The sequence below is a fragment of the Falco biarmicus genome, chromosome 3, assembly GCF_023638135.1.
Source record: "Falco biarmicus isolate bFalBia1 chromosome 3, bFalBia1.pri, whole genome shotgun sequence".
In the NCBI taxonomy this organism is placed as follows: domain Eukaryota; kingdom Metazoa; phylum Chordata; class Aves; order Falconiformes; family Falconidae; genus Falco; species Falco biarmicus.
This window is the reverse complement of record NC_079290.1, coordinates 72814572-72833702: the sequence shown is the minus strand read 5'-3', so window position 1 is coordinate 72833702 and position 19131 is coordinate 72814572. Positions and strand designations below refer to the sequence as shown.

Genomic DNA, 19131 nt, shown 5'->3' with positions numbered 1-19131 from the left:
TGATGTATCGGACAGCCAATAGTACAGACTACAGGTAGTTTCCTGTCATTTTAACTTTAGCCTTAGAGAAGTTAACTAGAAGTTAACACAGAAGTTAACTAGAGAAGCGCTCTATTTAAACCTCTGTAGACAAGGGGGAGGTGGGGACCCACAAAGCCCGTTTCTTTATTCTAGGTGAACGGCTTAAGGAGGATGGGCTGAGTCACCTTCTTGAATCCATCTTTATGGATGCTCAGCTGGAAGATGGCACCTAGCTTTTAGATGGCTAACATGAGTTGCAATTAATCCTGTCTTAACATGATCCCTTATATTGGGAAAGGCCAGTGTTACGCATTTGAGGGTGGCACTGAAGAGTGCCTGAGTCAGAAGCCGAAAGCAGCTGGCAGTATAGGCAGTATAAGTATCTTCCCAGTATCTGCAAAACCATATTTTGGGACTGCTGTCACCGGTTTGTATACCCCCTGTCATTTTGATGACATACCGTAACTGATACACATTTGTTTTTCTGAATAACCTGAAGTAGGAGTGAAATGATTCACTCGGGAAGTAGGAGCTTGGGTATTTGGCTGACACATGGAGAATAAAAATACATCCTGAAGTTTGCAAAGGTGAATACACAAGACTGCTAAGGTGGTTCTGTTGTAAATAGGAGTTGGGAAATGGTAAAACTGAATTAAAACTACTAGGCTTTAAGTCAAGTTGCATGCTTGTAGTGTCTTTTTTGAAGCTTTGTGTATCTTGTGAAGTGGTAATGTTTAGTGTCCATATGCATGCCACTTAACTGTTATTCAGCAGTACTTCTAAGCATTTCCATTTCAGGGATTCATTTGGGGTTTTTTTTAAGATTTTCTTACAGTATTCTTTTTCCAGGGTTTAAATGCCCTGAGTTTGTAATTTCCCCAACGGGATTATTTTTTAGGATTTAGAAAAAACTCTTTGAAATTTCTTTCAGTACGGAAAGGTAAGGAAAAGTATGCTTCATTTAAGCAACGATATTTGAGACTGCTAATGGTTGAGATCTCGTAGCAATCTAGTAAGGAATGTGTGTCTTGGAAATAATTTCTGAGATAAACATGCAAATCTGCATAGAAATTGAATAACTAATTTTTGTCTTATTTTTTAAAAGTAAAAGTTACAAAATTTTGGTTAGGCTATACACGAGGATTAGTTTTCACCAAAATAGACTTAATATAACAGAAAGCTGAGACGTCAGTTGTGCTCTGTGTATGTCGGTATGCAGGGTTTCTTTCTTCGGCGGGCGGTCAGCCTCGTCCCGCCAGCCCGCTGGGGGCTGCAGGGGTGGCGGGCACGGCTCTGGGCAGCCTGCCCTGCTGCTGCCCTGTGAGTCACTGCGCTGCTCTTGCCTGCTGTCTTCCACCATGGAGCTAGTAAATAAACCACACTTTTTAGTTTTGGCCTCTTTCTTGACTTCAGAAACCTAAGAAACGTGCTCTGGTATGTTCCGTAGGAGGCTGACCCCTTTCCACAGTGCAGGGTAAGCTCAACGCAGGAGGTGGCAATGCACAGTGAATCGCAGACGGTTTGGGGATTGCCTTCCCCTGTGCCAAATTGTGTGTCCTGTCTCTGGCATGTAATTTTCAGTCAAATCCATTGAAGTCTTTAATCTATAATTAGGCTTATAAGCTTCTTTAGACCTTTTGGATTTCCCTTTTTAAATAATGGAATACAACATTATTATCCTGTGAATCTTTCTGACATATTTTCTAGAGAAAGCTTTCCTGGAGGTTTTCTATTTATTTCTTTTTTCCTTCAGTTTTCTACATTGGAAATGGGATCTTTACCTACCCATTGAGAAATTAACTGAAATTAGCTGGTACAAGTAACTGTGATGTATGAGAAAAAAAATCTCCTGGCAGTACTGAGCATAAATGTTTTTCAATAGGGTAAAGTAAATATGTATTTCTAGAATTGGACTCATACAGTAGGTTTTTCAGCGTTTTAAAAAATAATTAAAATGTCACTCTTTTTTTTAATGTGTTAATACATGAACATTTGGCAAAATAAATCACTTCTGTTACCAACTGCTGGTGTGAGGCAGTTCTCTGTGTGAATGCCCTTGTTTGCCTCAGGACAAGCTACAGCCTGGAGGGATGGGCATCTTTGCATTTCACTGTATGTGTAACGTGTATCTACCTGTCTATGTATATCTGTATGTGTATATGCATATGGATCATATACAATGGGCAATGAGTGTTGTTTCGTAGCATCCCTTGCATTTGTTTTGTTTGAGGAGCAAGCAGTGTTCTGTGTGCCTCCTCTGCCAAGTGTCATTTCTTGTTGCTTCCTCATTTTCAGGTATTTGTTACAAAAATACTCTACAGACTTCCCCCCCCTCCCCCCCGTTTTAATTTTAGGAATATGCAGATTCGGATTTTTTTTTTGCTTTCTGTACCACAGTTCTTGATAGATAGTGCCTAATCTTCAAAGAAACCTATAAGAAGTATTTTTTTTATTGCAAACAGAACAGCATTAAATAGCCAGTAAAAATATTCTCAATGTGCTGTAGGTAAGCACTTTTCTTTTAATGTCTCTTTCTGGGTGTTTTGGGGACCTTTGGTTCCCCTACATTGACCTAGGGGATTTTGCCGTTACGTTTTCTACTGATCAGTTCTGGTTTCCCCCTTTAGCTCCCTGTAGTATGGGCTTTGGAGGAGTCACTGCTGTTCTGTTTTGGTAGGAGGGGTATCCTACCTGCTTCGGTATCTGTTGTGACCAGGCAGTCCACAGAAGCTGAAGTATGTCTTTCTGACCCTTACAAGCCTTGGTGACTCCAGGCAGTAAGCTGGAGACATAAGAAAATTCAGTTATCTCTAAACCATTTCAGTTGTTTTTTAACAAAACTGCTTACGCAGAATGCTCGAAGAGAAGGGGAAAAGTAGTAATAAATACCGTCTTTATTTTAAAATTATTTCAGGGAAATCCTTAACAATTTACATACACTTTTGGCTCAACTATAAGTTTCTTGGCATCCTTACATTCGTTTAGGGAAGTTCATATATATGTTTATAGGAAATACATTCTGGAGCTTAATCCAAAGGTTTGCAAACTTCCTGGCTCTCCATAGAGCCAAAACCATGCATTTCTATGTCTCTGTCTGTTTTTTGCAGATTTCACTATTACATCTTGGCAGTTCTGTGGTCTTCCCAAATTTTGCTTCAGTGTACATACATCTCAGTTCTGTTGCTATTTTTTTTTCCTTTATATGTTGCTGTTCCTTTACAGTTATATTTTTACTGTCTAGCACTTGTTTTATTTTCCAAAGCACAAGTTATCAGTAATTTATGCTACCGTTTCTACTGCACTTAGGTTTTCTTTTTATTTTGGTTTTTTTCCCCCCTGTAATTTGAGGCATGTTTTGGCCATTGCTTGATCTTCTACTTGAGGTAATAATGTGCAAAACCAGCTACTGCACGTACACCAGCCCAGAATGCCTCCTATTATTTTTCTGTTTAGATTTTTTGGGGGATTGCAGAATTTTAGACATAGTGCTGCTGCAGAAATGGGACTTCTGGAAGACCAGCTTCCTGAAAGTGCTTGCATGACTTTTCTTCGTATGTACAGTTCTTTTAATATCCTTTAGATGTTCTTGCTTACAGTTAGTAAATAGGATACAACATCTGCATTTGAGAATAGTTTTCTGAAAATTAACAAATGGTTTTGCACTTGTACTAAATGTAATCCCCTCCCTTACAGATGCCGAGAGAAAAAGTACGATTATTATAACCTGCCGAAAACCTCCGTTGTGATAGCTTTTTATAATGAGGCTTGGTCAACGCTTCTGCGAACTGTTCATAGTGTTCTTGAGACATCTCCAGATATACTTTTGGAAGAAATTATCCTTGTAGATGATTACAGTGACAAAGGTAGGAAGAATAATTCTAAATAATGTTGATTGTTGATGGGTGGTTTTGGTCAGCCAGTCCACAGGAGAAAAAGATACGCTGTTTAGGTAACATACCATAAAATTATACAACATAGGCATTCAACTGGAAGATAGGTTTTCTTGTAGTGTGCCAGTGAAAAAATTTGACTTCTGGGCCAAATTTAGTTTACAGTGGGGAAGCATGTTTGCTGTGTTGTAACATGGGTGCTTGGATGTATAGATAACCTACAGCCTGATGAGAGCATTTCAGGTTTCCTAATGTGAGCAAGTTTTGATTGCTCCGAGGTTGCCCCGGTATGTAGTATAGCAAGAGTTACCTGTTTATCTGTTTTCATTTGACTTGTGGGACACAAAGACAATTCTGGCATTTTCTGCCACAGATTAATTGTGTTAAGAATAAAACTTTTACATGGAAAAAGTTTTATGTAACATTTGAGAAGCACTTAACAATTTGGAAATTGATTAGAGGCAAATATGAAGCATTCAGTTTCTTAAAAATAACCGTGATATGTGTCCATCCACGTGCTGTTTTTTTTTTTTTTCTTGACCTTTCCTAATGTGGACAGTATAGCAGAATCGGAGTTGAAAATGCTGGTATCTTTAAGGCTGTAAGTAATATGTTACTGAAAAAACAGCTTTCTGTAGCATGATGTAAACTAGTTGTTCCAGAACTATATTCTTCCTTTCTTTTTTTGTTTGTTACAGAACATTTAAAGGAGACTTTGGAAAACTACGTGGCTGGCTTGCGCAAGGTGCGTCTTATCCGTGCCAATAAGCGCGAGGGGCTGGTTCGAGCCCGGCTGCTGGGGGCGTCTGTGGCAAAAGGAGACATCCTGACGTTCCTGGACTGCCACTGCGAATGTCACGAGGGCTGGCTGGAGCCACTGCTGGCAAGGTGAGGTTTTGCTCTGGGCTGCTTTTCTCTCCCGTTGCAGAAGCAGAAGGGACAGTTCGGCACACTTCTGCAGTGGAAAAAATGACTCTTCGCAGTCGTTTACTGAAGGTTACCTTAGTCTGGTCCCTGAGGCGCTGCGAATGTTTGTCTCCTGGCAGTGGGGTAACAGATGGAAGCGTGGAAGATCAGGAGGTGGATTTTTATTTTCTCCCAAAGACCAGTCTGCTCTTTTTCTTCAGAGAAGGGAGAGTTTTGCTTTCAGGAAGAAGAATCCTCTTTGAAGAATCCAGCTTTGAAACTACCTTGGGAATGATGAGCTATTTCTGTCAGCCTGGGTGGTGGATGAGAAGGTCTGGAAAGATGCGTGTCCTGAGACAGGACTGCAGGGCAGTGTGCATGTAAGCAGACTGGAAGATAAGTCAATAAAATCAGCCTTCCTAGGCCTGAGCAAATCTGTGTTTCCAAACTGGTTCTGGTATAAAGCATCATGGAGTAGGATGAGGAGGAGTTAATGTTATGTCAACAGTGATTTTTTCTTGGACACCATCTGTCCTGGGACATTGTACTTTACAGCTGTGTAGGTTTTTTTAATCTATACTGCAGATGTGTTGGGCAGTTCAGAAGACTTATGTTAATTAAAAAAAAAAAAAACAACACCAAACCAAAACCAAAGAAACCCCCCCTAACCCCAGCAAAAATCCCTAAACCGCAGAATACTAGCTCTCTAGTACAACTTAGACTGTTTATGATGTTCTTGAAGCCTCACCCATGTGTGGTCAGCAGCCATACATGCACTTTTCCTACTGTTGGTTCAGCCGCTGGTATACTTTGCCTCAGCACCTTGCCACCCCCACCTCACATGCACGAGGCTGTATTGCCTTTGCCCCTCTTGCTGACAGCTTACATCTTTACCCCTTTGGATACCAGTAGCATGTACGGATAGATGCAGTACCTGAATCAGGCCTCCCGGATATTGTGTATAGAAACCCAGCTCTCTGTAAAACATAATTAGAAAGAAATCCTTTTCTCAAGGTCAGTGGTTCCATTTGCATCCTATAAAGTTTCCCACCAGGTATTGTAGACTTCAAAGAAAGACCAGAAAAAACAGCCCTACGCAAACTGGGGAAAGATTTCCAAAACCACATGCTATCTTGAGGTGTGCAAGTCTTCCTTATTCCTAGCGGAACTTGTGTTCTCAAACTCCCCTTGTCCATTTGAAATTGTATCTGGAATGATACTTTAACTTTTTTTTTTTCTTAAAATTGTCATATTTACCTTGTTTCTAAATTTCACACCGACAGCATTCCAGATAACTGTGGATTCACTATGAGCAGTATAGATAGTGTGAATAAAGGAAAAGTGGTAAAGGTAAAATAATAAGCATGATTTTAATGACTGTCCTCTGAAGAAACTACGTAACTGTGGACAAGATTCTGTAATTTCTTCACTTCTTTAGCAAACCACTAGATGGCAGTCTTGAGGAAGGATTTGGATAATTTTGCGTCTAATAAATCGCCTGTAAAAAGTTAGCCCTGGATGCGTCTTGGAATTTTTGCCCTTGCTCTAGATGCAGACGTACATCTCTAAGGGGATGTTTGCATGGCATATCTGATTTAAATGTATGGGAGCAATGCAAGTGTTGGCATTTTATGGTGCAAACATAGGTGCATTTGTAAGCTGCATATGCATTGGGCCATCTAGTTAATTCTTAAGTTACAGGACGGGTGATGGCTTTTCACTTACCTGATTCCTTTCATAACTGAAATCACATGAAAGCTACTTAATTTTTACTCCTTTTCCTTTACAGAAGCAACAGAACATTTTTACATTTTACTGGAATTTCTTTTTCCTCTGTGTACCTATCATTCTAGTTGCTTTGTACATAAGTTTTGTGCAAAACAGGAGATAATATCTGTAAAAGCCATTTTGTGTGCTCTACCAAACAAGATTTCAATGGGTCATCATTGAGAAGAAAACAGCTGTGTTGCATCTTCCCTCCAGCAACAAGAGTCTTGCATACTTAAGGCAGTCTTTCCCAGCTCAGACAATACTTCTTTGAAACCGCTGCTGCTCTCTGCTGCATTTAACCACCACAGACTGCTCTGATTTCAGAATCAGAACTCCTTGGTCAGCTGGCAGGTTTTAAGCTTAATCCCATGAGGAACTAGCTTGCCTCAAATGATAGATGCATCATATCTTTTCCCTGTTCGCCAATATAATTTGTTCAGTTTTCCTTATTCTCTGGAATATGAAAATTGGAAGATGCAGGGCTAGAAGTACAAGCATCTGAAAGTCAAACAAGTCACCTTGTTTCACTGAACTAACGGGAGATGTCTAAGAGTAGTGTAGAGAAGATTGCCAAGGAGTGATTTAGGGGAAAGACCTTAGCTTGAGCTTGCATGCTTGAAGTTCATCTCTCCGAGTACTGAGAGATGCCTCTCCAGAAGTTGCGGTAGGGGCAGAGGGTCCCACTGACTTTTGTAAGGGCAAATGCTTTTGGAAAAGAATCTGGAAAATGCTGCATGGTATTGAGAAATGGGAGGAAGGGGCTTGTCTCCTTGCAGAAGTAGACCTGCAAGAAATATCCTAGGCTCTGATATATGCTTAGTGTGATAAAAATCTTAACTACCTTAGATCAGGATTGCTGATAGGTGTGTCATTCTGCAGTACTATCTTGTTTCTCCTTTTTATCTCCTGTGTTGCCAGGGTTTCTGGAGGTCTCCTTCAGGTTTGTTTCACTGTTCACCAATTCCCATGTTACATGGAGGTTTTTTTGTTTAAGCTTATAACTTCTTTTTGAGTTACTGTTGTAGTGCTCAGTATAACTTTCTGTAGATGATCACAGTTGCAAGATCAACCATGACTTTTAAGAGCCAAGAGGCTAGCTAATTTATTATTCATCTTTGCAGAACTATACAATCAGGCCGCTCTCTCGATATCTTAAACACTGCTACCTGTACAAAACAAAATAGACATTGTTGAGAATAATGGCAGCCAAGGCAGATGCCAAATGTGTTCTCTCAAGCCATCTGGCATACCTCGCTCCCACTGTCCAGGAAGATCGATGCTTGGCCAGGTGCCTACAGCTGAGTCCATCCTGTTGCATTTTCAGCAAGAAATCGGTGGTTATTCTTGTAGCCATTATTTCCTTGTATTGCAGCATGAGTTGAAAAGGAGCAAAACTCTTGTGTTTGGTTATCTGTAAACATTCTCTGTTCTTGACAGTTCTAGTTTTTGAGAGAAGTTTCTAATGGAAGTCACCCTTTTCTTTTAAAAACATGCTAGGATTGCGGAAGAAGAATCAGCTGTTGTGTGCCCTGTTATTGATGTTATTGACTGGAACACATTTGAATACTTGGGGAATGCTGGTGAGCCACAGATTGGTGGATTTGACTGGAGGCTGGTCTTCACCTGGCACAGTACCCCGGAAAGAGAACAGAAACGGCGCAAGTCCAAGACCGATGTGATCAGGTTAACTTTTTATGTACTTTATGAAACTGTGAACGTTACAGGCATTTTTGATTTCACTTGGAAATGTCAGGTGCTGAAAAATACTTGAGAAATGAGCATATTACTAAAAATCATGTGTTTTGTTTAGTTCCCCTTTTTTTCCAAAATAGGTCCTGGTCACCATGCTCCTGGAAAAGTATTGCGCTAAAAGGTGAAATTCCTGGGTAATCTTCCATATGGAATCCTTACTGCACATGTAGTTTCTTGACTCCTGCAGGCAAACTCCCACAGATGCTTATCATCAAGCAGAAAGGCTGTAACTGATTAACACTCAGGGATGTCCTCTATGCAAAGCAGAGAGATCCGCATTGTAAAAAATGTACCATGGTCAACGATGAAAGAAGGAAAAAAATCATCAACCAGTAAGAAGGCAAAAGTAGTTTTGAAGGCTGTCTGTGCTGTAGCGATAGTGGTGGTTCCTTGTGCTGTTTTCAGAGGTGAACCAGTTTGCCAGTTCTTTCTTGGGATGAAATGATGTAACTAAACACCAGTTTCTCTCAAGGTCTAACTCACAGGAGCTCATCTCAATGTCTTCCTTGTGGGTTTTGTTTTTGTTTTATTTTATGATGCATTGCAGTCAGTAGGTATTATTCGTTGTCCCATGCTGTATTTTTAGGAGAGGTAGAGGTAAGATTACAAACAGTGCATCTAGAAAATGGACACTGTAGACAAAATCCTGGTAGCTGAGGGTCTGTTGTGTTCAACCTGGAAGCTGCTGTACTTCAGCAGTGTGTTGTAAGAAATGAAGCAGCTATTTGGCATTTTTTAATGCCATGATTGTGTCAGTTCTTGCTTTTATTTATGATCTGTTACCTTATGGACTACAACAAATACAGAATGATTAATTTTTCTCAGTCTTTTCTAGGTTGTTTATCATGATAATAATACCCAGTACTTCACAAATATTAATCAACTTATCCTCAGTTAAGAGAACTTTTTCTTTTTTCAAATGGAGAAAGTGAGGCAGTAATTTATTTTTTCTCAGCATATATTAGTCCACATCCTCCTTAAAAAATGTTTTTAAAGCCTTTAGTTTAAATATGACGCTTTTCTTCTCCATGCCAAGAAGAATTGTCTTTGGCATGCCAAGGGGAAAATGATGAGAGATGAAGCTTCATGGTAGCCCAAGGATTGTGAGCTTGGCAAGCGTCTGGAGAAAGCAGCAGCACTGAGAGTGGTGTCATGAACAGCTGTGTTTGGAAAAATGAGATCTGGAGTGAGACAAAAGAGCTTGACTGGTTCTGGAGTTTGTTTATTTTTTTTCTTGTCTCAGCTCATCTGATTCCGTTCTTTGAAACAACATATGACAGTGTAAGACAGTGTTGCTTCAAAAAGATGGTTGGTAAAATTAGTTTTGATAGATTAAGAGTAACTGATCACAGCACCTAGCATTTGTTAATATTGCAATTTGGTAAAATTTATAAAGTGTCAGCTGCACTTAGTTCCAACCAGCATAATATGCTTGGCACTTTGAAAAGGGACATTTTCTAAGACTGCAAACAATTAGGAACAATACTGAACAAATACAAAATTTATATATATGTGGACACACTACACTACTGAAAGTACATCCCTTAAGTATGCTGTTGCTCTGGGCCTTGTGGTCTTCAATGAGGGTCTGGTCTTGACCCCTGTTATTTTTATTTTTTTTTCCCCTCAAACTTCGTAAAAATTAAAAAAAACAAACAAACAGATGAGCAGATTTTCTTAGAAAGAAAAAAGTACCTCTTTAGAGGCTGTATTTACTTAATTCTGTTCAATTGATGTCTGAGAGTTTTTCCACTTGATATTAATGGGATCAGGAAAGTTGTTATTATATACTAAAGCACAAATATTTGTTTACTTTTTACTTAAGTAAAGTATGTGAGGGTATTGCACTTAGAATTTCAGAGATGACTAATATAATCTGGCCACAAAAAAGCTTATGGTCTACTACGTGAAAGTAAGAGACTAATCATTTACTAGTCATAAAGACACTGATTGCAAAAATTTATATTAACACAATGTTTATCTTCTCTGATTTTATTATATTTTCATTTTAATATGTTCTGGAGCTTGTTTCAGGTACATTTAAAAATTGAATTTAAATGACCTGATGATAACCAGTCAATAGCTGGCTGTTACTCTGTATCCAGAAAAGACTGAGAAAATGGAAAATAAGAAGTTACTGAATTTTTTTATATCCGTTGCATTGTTTTGTTATTTTTTTTGCTTTTTATTCAATTCAGAGTTGCTATTCTCTTTGATAGGTCTCCAACCATGGCAGGTGGATTGTTTTCTGTGAGTAAGAAGTATTTTGATTATCTTGGTTCGTATGACACAGGAATGGAAGTCTGGGGTGGAGAAAACCTTGAATTCTCATTTAGGGTAAGTGGCTCAACTGGAAAGTTTTTTTTTTTCCTGAGAGTAAAGACAAGTTGCTTATTTCTTTCTTCACACCCTTTTACTTAATGAGATAGCTGTAATGTAAGCAAGTGTTAAGAAGAGAATATTTTGGGAGATGGTTATATGAATCTCTTTTTCCTTGTTCTCACACTTAGTTATAGCTATATTATCCATCAAAATAGCCGTTTAAAACCAGTTTTTAAAAACATATCCTTGTTTTGAATGACAGAATAAAATGTAAGTAGTGGTGTGTGATATTTGCAATGGAGTTTACATTCTGTGGCTTGAAAAAGATCATTGGAAAGAAACATTTATAATTCTCCTGTGTGACTCAAGGCTCTCGCCATGGTTGATCATGAGCAGGAGGCAGCTGGTGGCAGTTACCAGTGGGGCAGGAGAAGGCAGCCCTGCACTTTTTTTAAGGCTTTATTCTTTCTCACTTCAGGGAAGGTTTGTATAAAGGTTATAAAAGGTGATGGGGAAAATCTCCAGAAACTGTAGAGCTGTACCGCACCAGAGGGTGGACCAGTGCTCAGGTGTGAGGCAGATGGGTAGCTGGAATGGATTTATGGCAGGGGAAGAGAGAGGAGATAGAAGACTGGTGAGCAAACTGTTCTCCTCAACTCTGCTGTTACCTGTGCTGCTGCTAATTCCCACTGAGCACAGGCTGCCTGTGGTTTGCTCTGTATCACACTTGGCTTGCTGAAGCAATGCAGTGGTGGTGTAAGAGGTACACTGCAGGGCCATTTTTGGCTTGCAAGGAGTTCACAACTTATCATCCTGCATTTCCCGTGTTTTTCTACTCATTATCAGGTGTGGTTTATGGTCATATTTGCATTTCTCTGTGTGACTGGATTGTGGGACGGGAGGGTTGATTTTTTTGTTTGGTTGTTTTTTGGTGTTTTTAACCAGGTGACAGAAGATTTCAGGGATAAATGGTATTTTAATGTTAAAAAACCCATGTTCTTGAGAAGGGAGGCATTGGCAGACTCTCACTTGATGTCTGCCTGTTAACCAGAGGAGCATGGAGTCTTCTTGGCTGCTGTTTCTGTCTTCCACTGCCTGTAGTGCAGAAATCCTAGCAAAAAGGGCACAAAAATAAGGAAAGAAAAGGATCAGGGAGGATAATAAGCACAGACCTAGAGCTGACATGGTTTCTTTCTGGAGGGGGATTTCTCAGCTGGAGATGCTGTTTGATCTGAATTCATGACCACCTCCTTTCTCACACAGGGAAAAGTTCCTGGCACGTAAGTCCAAACACACAGCCTACTTGTCTCGGTCAGTAAATTCAGCATCCCTCTACCTGAAGCTCAAAGCAACTCGCCCACCTCCATCAGCTCTGTGAGCTTCTGAAGTCTCCCAGCTGACTCCAGTTCTGGTGTAGCCCACGTTGATGTGTGCGTTGCAGTGGGTCCCCTCTTTCCACGGGAAGGGATTTCTTCGTGGGGTAATTGCTTAGTCACGGGGTCAGGAGCTGTGAAATAGCTCTGGATGAAATTACTGTTATGCCTCTTTTTAAGAGGCTGCTCAGGGAGCCAGAAATAGCAATAGAGGTTCATGCTTGGAGGCCAGAGAAATAATTGTGCTCTTCGTCAGTCACAACCCAAGGCAGTTTAAGCTGGAAAGCAGCCTGGTGGCGGATGCCTTCCCCAGCTAACTCTGGCAAGGGAAAATTGTTTTCTTGCTTACTGAGGGATTGGAAGGGGTAATGACAATGAGGAAATCATGCATTTTTGGGTGCAGATGCTGGCTGACTGGGGCTTGCTGTGTCTCTTATTTTCTCAGCTGTGACGCTGTTGCAGCAGCAAATAAGCCTAGATAGGAGAGTGTCAGTTTAGCAGCAGACTACATGGGAGAGCATGACACTGTCTCCCACAAACGTAGCGTAACTGTGGCAAGCATGTTGGATATGTGCATCTCCTGAGCAAGACCGGCTCTTGCAGGCACTTCTTTGTGCTGCTAGTGCACGTGCAACCGGACTAAGAACCCGTGAGCTGGAGAGAATGCTGCTCTTGAAAGCAGTACTGTGTGCTCTGCCTCTTAGCAGAATTTTGTACCCCCAAAGCAGCAAGCTTGGGAACAACAGCCACAGTTGACACAACTGGATATGACAGGATCTACTTCATGTTGTTGAAATGTCTGCAGTCTTCTGTCACCCTGGTTGCCACAGATTTGGTGACACCGAGATAGTTGCCCCCTAACCGGTAGGAAGTAGCAGATGGCAGTGGTTTTCTTCTCTCTGAGATGGATTGTGGGTGCTTTCTACAACTCCTTATAGAAAGACTCGGAGGGCCCTCTTTGAACAAGCAGTTCTTGGCTTTCTGTTCCGCATGTCTCTCTTTTGGGGAGATGAAGCCTTGCAGACAGGACAAGCCTGAGCCCTGCCCTGTATGACACACTGGCCCTGCACTGGCTGCTGCTGCTTTAGACCCAGGCTGTCATTGCCATTGACCTCCACCAGGTTCTGGCAGCAGGTCTCATTTTTGATGTTACCGGTTCTCCTGAACCAGGTGTTTGACGCCATGGGGTGCAGCACCATGTATGAGCAGTGCCTTTACTCCTTCAGCATGGAGAAATGTGACCACCTCATGGGCCGGAGGAGGCATCAGAGGCTGGCTGGCACACGGGAGCGCAGCAGGAGCAGCAGCAGAGTCCCCTGCAGCCGGCGTGCTGGAGGCTGCTCACGGGTGTGCTGCCGTGCCCGCAGGGGCTGAGCGGGCACGCGGGTGCACCAGCCCGGGGGCTCAGGGCCATCTGCTGGCAGCCACCGGCGTGCAGGCTGTCCTGCACCGGGCTGAGAGCGGGGAGGTGGCTCATGGCAGGTGGGGGAAGCATTTAAATGAGGAAAGGAGAGCGGCCAGCGTAGGGTGCCTGCAGGCTGCAGGTGGATCGAGCGACTCTTCTGGGAGGCCAGCAGTTTGGCAGAGCAGAATGTGCAATGGCCGGTGAATATGCCCGGGCATGTTAATTTTACTAGTGCAGATTGCCAGTAGGATCTGGGTGTTTGTACAGAACGTGATTTCCTGTATTTGATTTTGAGCCCCTGTACTTGTGCTTCCTGCAGTGACGATTTTTGTGGAAGAGAGCAGAGTGCTGTGATGTTGTTTGACTGTGTTGTTCTGGCTGCCCACAGTGCTCAAGAAGGTCAAGAGGGATAAATCCGTGTTAATTCTGTTGTCACTGTGATTTCTAGACCTGCCAGACCTGCAAATTAGGAGCAGGGATACGGAAAAACGCTGTAAATTATTGTTCTCATCTCTGAAAAAAACCACCCTCTCCCGATGACATGAAGGGACTTGTCCTCAAGCCTCCTCTTTCTCATGCTTTGATTTTTCTAAGCTGAAGAAATTCCCTGTGGTTTTGAGAAGCACAACAAGGACAAAGCTTCACCTAAAAGCCTGATGACTAAGAGAGATGAAGGCTGTGTGCTGAATGCAGGATGGAGTCTGTGTGCCTTGATTTTTTGGATCGCTTAACGCTATTTGGCTGGGTAAAATTTCACTTCATGGGCATAATGGGCATTGAAACTCCGCTTTCTGAGGGATGCAAAACACGTCCTTTCATTTTCTCTCTCCTGTACATGGAATGAGGGGAACCTGGATGCAGCTTTCCGCCCTCACCCCCTGCCCCATGCTCTTGGTCCTGCTAGTGGCACTGCAATATAAGTTTGTGCCTGGGGTTCAATGCTTGATACACCTGTAGTCTGTCCTTCAACCCACCATCGTGGCATGAGAGAAAACCACACATGCAAAAAGGCAAAATTATTTACTGTTAAGTCCTTTCTTCTGTTGGAAACCTTACTGTCTGTGAGCCCGGATGATACATGCCTCTGATCGCTTGGAGTCGTCTCTTTTCTCATCTTTTTTTTTTTTTTTTTGGTATTGTTTCTTCCTGTATGTATCTGGAAATCTGTCTTGCAGTGGGAGCAGCTGGGATGGGTTCATGTGGCTGGGGAGGCCCCTCTGCCCACCCAGCTCCCTCCCAGCAGATGATGCATGAGCACCACACTGTGGGGTGCAGCCACCAGCCAGCAAGCAAAACGGCAGCAGAGAAAGGGGCAGGAACAGAGTGTTTTCCACAGTTTGTCTTTGTTCAGGGGATAGCGTCCTTTTTCTTTTTTTTTTTAATTATTTTTTATTCTTCCAGAGAGTCCTAAAACATTAGAATGCAGGTGGTAGAGCTTATAGAGCTTTACTGTACATTGCCCCGGCATCAGGTCAGTTGTCCAGAGACCCTGGCAGGGATGGAGATCCCAAGGAGAGATTTGAACATTTACTGTAGCTTTTCATAACGCCACTATCTGTCTCTGAAAAGAAAAGAAAAAAATGCTGATAGTCTGCATGTATCAAGATGAAAGTGAAAGTAGAAAGGAATGTCACCTTGTTTTCTTCTTGTGGTGAAGGAATAGAATACACTTCTATAATGAGAACTGCCAGGTAGCCAGACCTAGTAAAGAAACATATTTTCATGCATGTCAGCTTGCAAAATATTAAGAAAATCTAATGTGGTTCTCTGCTACAGAAGAATATTCTCCGGAGTCCTTAGTTTGCATTTAATAAACAACTTTAATTTCTCTTTTGAATTCCTTGCTTTATTTTATGTCTGTTCATTTGTATCTGATTATATAAAGAGGTCAAAAAGTTTTCCATCAAAATAAAAATAAATAAATCTTTTGAGGAATTGGTTAGCTGAAATAATTTTATTTTTTTTTTGTAATAGGAAGACAGGAGAAGTTTTGAACTGTTTTAATGAAAAGCAGAATTTAATGAGCATTGTTTAGCAACCTACAGTTATTTTTTAGGGAAATTCAGAATTTTAATTATTGAAAATTCAGCTGCTGTGGATTTCTCTTTGTCAGCAGTTTAACACAGGTACGGTCAGTCTGTTTTACTCCATTTAAATCAGACTTTATCATGGAAAAGTAGAAGAATGTGCTTCCTTCTTAACTGTACATTTTTACTTAAGTAGTCTTTATGGTCCATTCCTCACATCTTGTTTAAAAACAAGACTGATCAAAACAGTAATGGTCAATTAAAAAAACGCTTATATGGTATATAAAAAATACGGAAACTGTTAAACTTTAATAAATTAAATTTATGGTGCTTAATAGTTGCTGACAAATCTTGTGTGATAAATTTCAACTTAAAAAAAATTTTGGATATAGAAATAATGATGTAGGGAAGCTATTGTTTTGAAACAAATCTCAAAAAGGGAGAACTTAAAGCGAAAGTGGATAGCTGGTTTCATAGCAATTTCAAAATGGCAGTAGTATAACTTACATGTGAAAATATGCAAATTCTTTGAAAGATCAGTACATAATTCTAGATTTCTTGTATAATTCCTTTAAGCATCTTTCTGTTTATATGACAACAAAAAGCAACAAAAAAGGAGAGAAACCTCACATGAAAAGCAAGAAATTAAAGTTTTAAGTCCAGAAAGTAAAGATATCCAGTGCTTCCTGTAGCTGAATGATGAATTCCTTATGCCTTTAAGGAAACTGTTTTAGAAGTAAACTTATATATTAAGAATGTTTACAGGTTTTTTTTTTTAAGCACAGTATTGTGCCACGCATAAAGGTTTGACATCATTATCCAAAACCAAATCAGTGGAGGCAATGTTCATTGATTTCTAAATTAAGAAATTTGGGAGAAATCATTAGTAACTTTAAAGGGAAAAAAAAACCAACAAAAAAAGCAGTCTGTAGACAGCATCCATCTTATGTATGCTGAAAGCCATCATCTGTAGTGACTTTCTAGATCCCTAAAAGTCCCAGGGAGAGAGGTGGGACATGTCCCATCACTGATGTCTTGTTATTGTTAAGTACCAAAGTTTTATTTGCCAACTCACAGCTTTTGCTCCTGCTGTGTTCATGTGTGTGTCATACAAGAAGATTGTCAGGGAGCAAACCTCTGCCCTTACGCATATCCCACCTAATTTCCTTTGTCCTCCATTTACAAAGTGCCACTTATGCAGGTTTGAATACGTGAGGAGAATTAGCTTGCTGGAGTGCCAGTTCTCAGAAATCTTTTACAGAAAGTTTATCGGAGCCATTGGTGACAGCCTCAAGTTAGTTCAAGTGCAGCAACGTGTCCTACCTTGCCTCCCATCTGACTGAACTGCACAACCCTTGTTTGAAGCACCCTTCAGGAACGGGGTGTCTGCCACATTGTGGTCGCACACGGTATTAAATAGGAAGTGCCTGTCTGTGCTTTCCTTTCATTACCTCAAACCTGAGATCAGAATGGATCATGCCAAAAGTCCATGATTTTCAAAGGAAAAGAGTCTAATTTCAAAAATATGCAGAGTGCTGAGGCTGATGTATCCACTTGGTGGTCATTTGTGGTCTTTATTTGGAGGGCCATACGTTTCCTGACCTGGGGAGCCCAAGACACAAGGATGAGCACAAGGGCAGAGTGACTTCTGCTAATTCCATGCTTGGGTTCAAGTACTTCCCTTGACAGCGAGTAGGAATATTGCTTTAGATAGAGGAGCTTGTTTCACTAATGTTGGTTGGACCACCACGAGTCAGAAAAATACTTCGCTTTTTCTTTTCATGCCTTGGGTCTGGGTTTTCAGGTCAGTTTTCCAATGAAAAACGTTAATTTTATTTTACAACCCAGCACCTGTGCCTGTCTTCTGAAATGGTGAACGTAGAAATGGGAACACATCTTTGGTATCATTCTCCAGTGATATGACAAAACAATGAAAGTTTTGTCAACTTTCCAGTAGAATATGGGCAAAGATTTCTGGTAAGCAATCAGTTGTTGGTCATCGGTTTCTTTCCAAGGTGACTAGTCGCATGGTTAAGGCAGACAAGGAACATGCCTCTCTCTCCCTTTTTTTTCAGTGGTGCCTGTATACCTTTAATTGTAGACCACAGTGAGACTTGCAGAAATATTGTGGACCGCTTCTTATCATGCCTTCAGAGAAAGTAAAGCTAAGAAAGGGATAATTGCACACCAGATAAAACCACAGATAGCGTTATCTCTTTGTTAGTCCCAGTGATTTGCTCTGTGTTCACAAGGATGTCATTTTATCCAGCTTATTCATCAAATGAGACACAAAATTATTCTGTTGCTTGTAGTATGGTGTGATATTCTTGAGAAGATACTAAATTTACAAAGTCTTATTATGATTATATCCTTCTGCTTGCAAAGATTGCAATTAATGATGCACAATGTCAATTCTTTGCTCAGATATGGCAGTGTGGAGGAAGTCTTGAGATCCACCCTTGCTCCCATGTAGGTCATGTTTTCCCCAAACAAGCTCCGTACTCACGGTCCAAAGCTTTGGCAAACAGCGTGCGTGCAGCTGAAGTGTGGATGGATGAGTACAAAGAACTTTATTACCACCGAAATCCACATGCTCGCCTGGTGAGTTCAAGTCCATTGTTCTTGGAATTTCAGTAGAATTTGAGTTAAATGAAATAACTACTAATTAAGCTAATAGTTAACATTAATTGCTTTTTATGTTTGCTTATTTCTTCTGAAAGTTTTTCTCAAATATAGAATAAATGTGTATATCTAGTTAATTGTATTTTTTTTAATTTATGGGTGTTTTAAAATAATTTAATTATAAAAATCAGATTTTTTTTAAGACTAGAAGGCAGCCAAATCTGTGTCAGTATTAAACAAAGGAGTGAATAAATGAAGGAATAAAGTTAAGCAAGGTAACCCAAGTAAAGAGGAGCTGTTCAGCCAAAAATGTGCACTTCTATGGAACAGCTGATGCAGGATTCTATCAATAAAGAATTACAGAACAAAACACAATTAATGAATGCTAATCAACAAGTTTCAATGGTCAGTAGATACTTCAGTGAACAGCATGGTAATAATCTTTATCAAAATTACCTGTCTTGTGATAATAGTAAAACTTCGGACTGATGTAAGACAAAATCAATTTTTCTGTCTGATTTAGTGCCGCACAATGTTTGATTAAAAAAAAAAATGTAGAAAATCAATATTGCAAAGATTAAATTAATTAAAATCAGTCCTAGGAACTCAGATGAAAATGTTGCTAGTAAGATGTTTGAAGTATCAATTCTGGGTTTTGTTGTTTGGGGTTTTTTTTAATGTTAATACTTTTATTTTCCATGAGAAAGAAAATACAAGATAATTTGTTTGCCAGATTTTTCAGGAGATAAATACTGTGAAAACTGAGTAGGTTAAAACAGCAAAGCAGTGTGCAATTTCACAGCTTGGATATATTTATTGTGAGGGGCCTGTAGGCTGAAAGACAATAATACTGAAAAATCCTCACAGTGTCTAGAAATGACTTAAATGTACCTCTGGCACGAAGCCCAAAATTCAGGCCTAAAAGAAAGAAATCTCTGCTGGTGCTTGTTTCTGGGAGTGCGCAGTCTCCCCAGGCACTTCTCTCTGCACGGGAAGTTTTGCAAGTGGCTTTCTGATTTTGTGCATGGGGAGAAGTGGGCTGC

The 19131-nt window shown here is 40.5% G+C and overlaps 1 protein-coding gene across 1 annotated transcript in view; it reads left to right on the top strand.

Moving 5' to 3' along the window:
• Window positions 1-19131, top strand: part of GALNT12 (polypeptide N-acetylgalactosaminyltransferase 12) — a 48527-nt gene that overhangs the window by 9780 nt on the left and 19616 nt on the right. The window contains exons 2-6 of the mRNA XM_056332619.1: window positions 3715-3884; window positions 4610-4799; window positions 8085-8270; window positions 10559-10676; window positions 17891-18067. Of these exons, the coding sequence (XP_056188594.1) occupies window positions 3715-3884; window positions 4610-4799; window positions 8085-8270; window positions 10559-10676; window positions 17891-18067 (841 nt within the window). The remainder of the gene's footprint in view (window positions 1-3714; window positions 3885-4609; window positions 4800-8084; window positions 8271-10558; window positions 10677-17890; window positions 18068-19131) is intronic.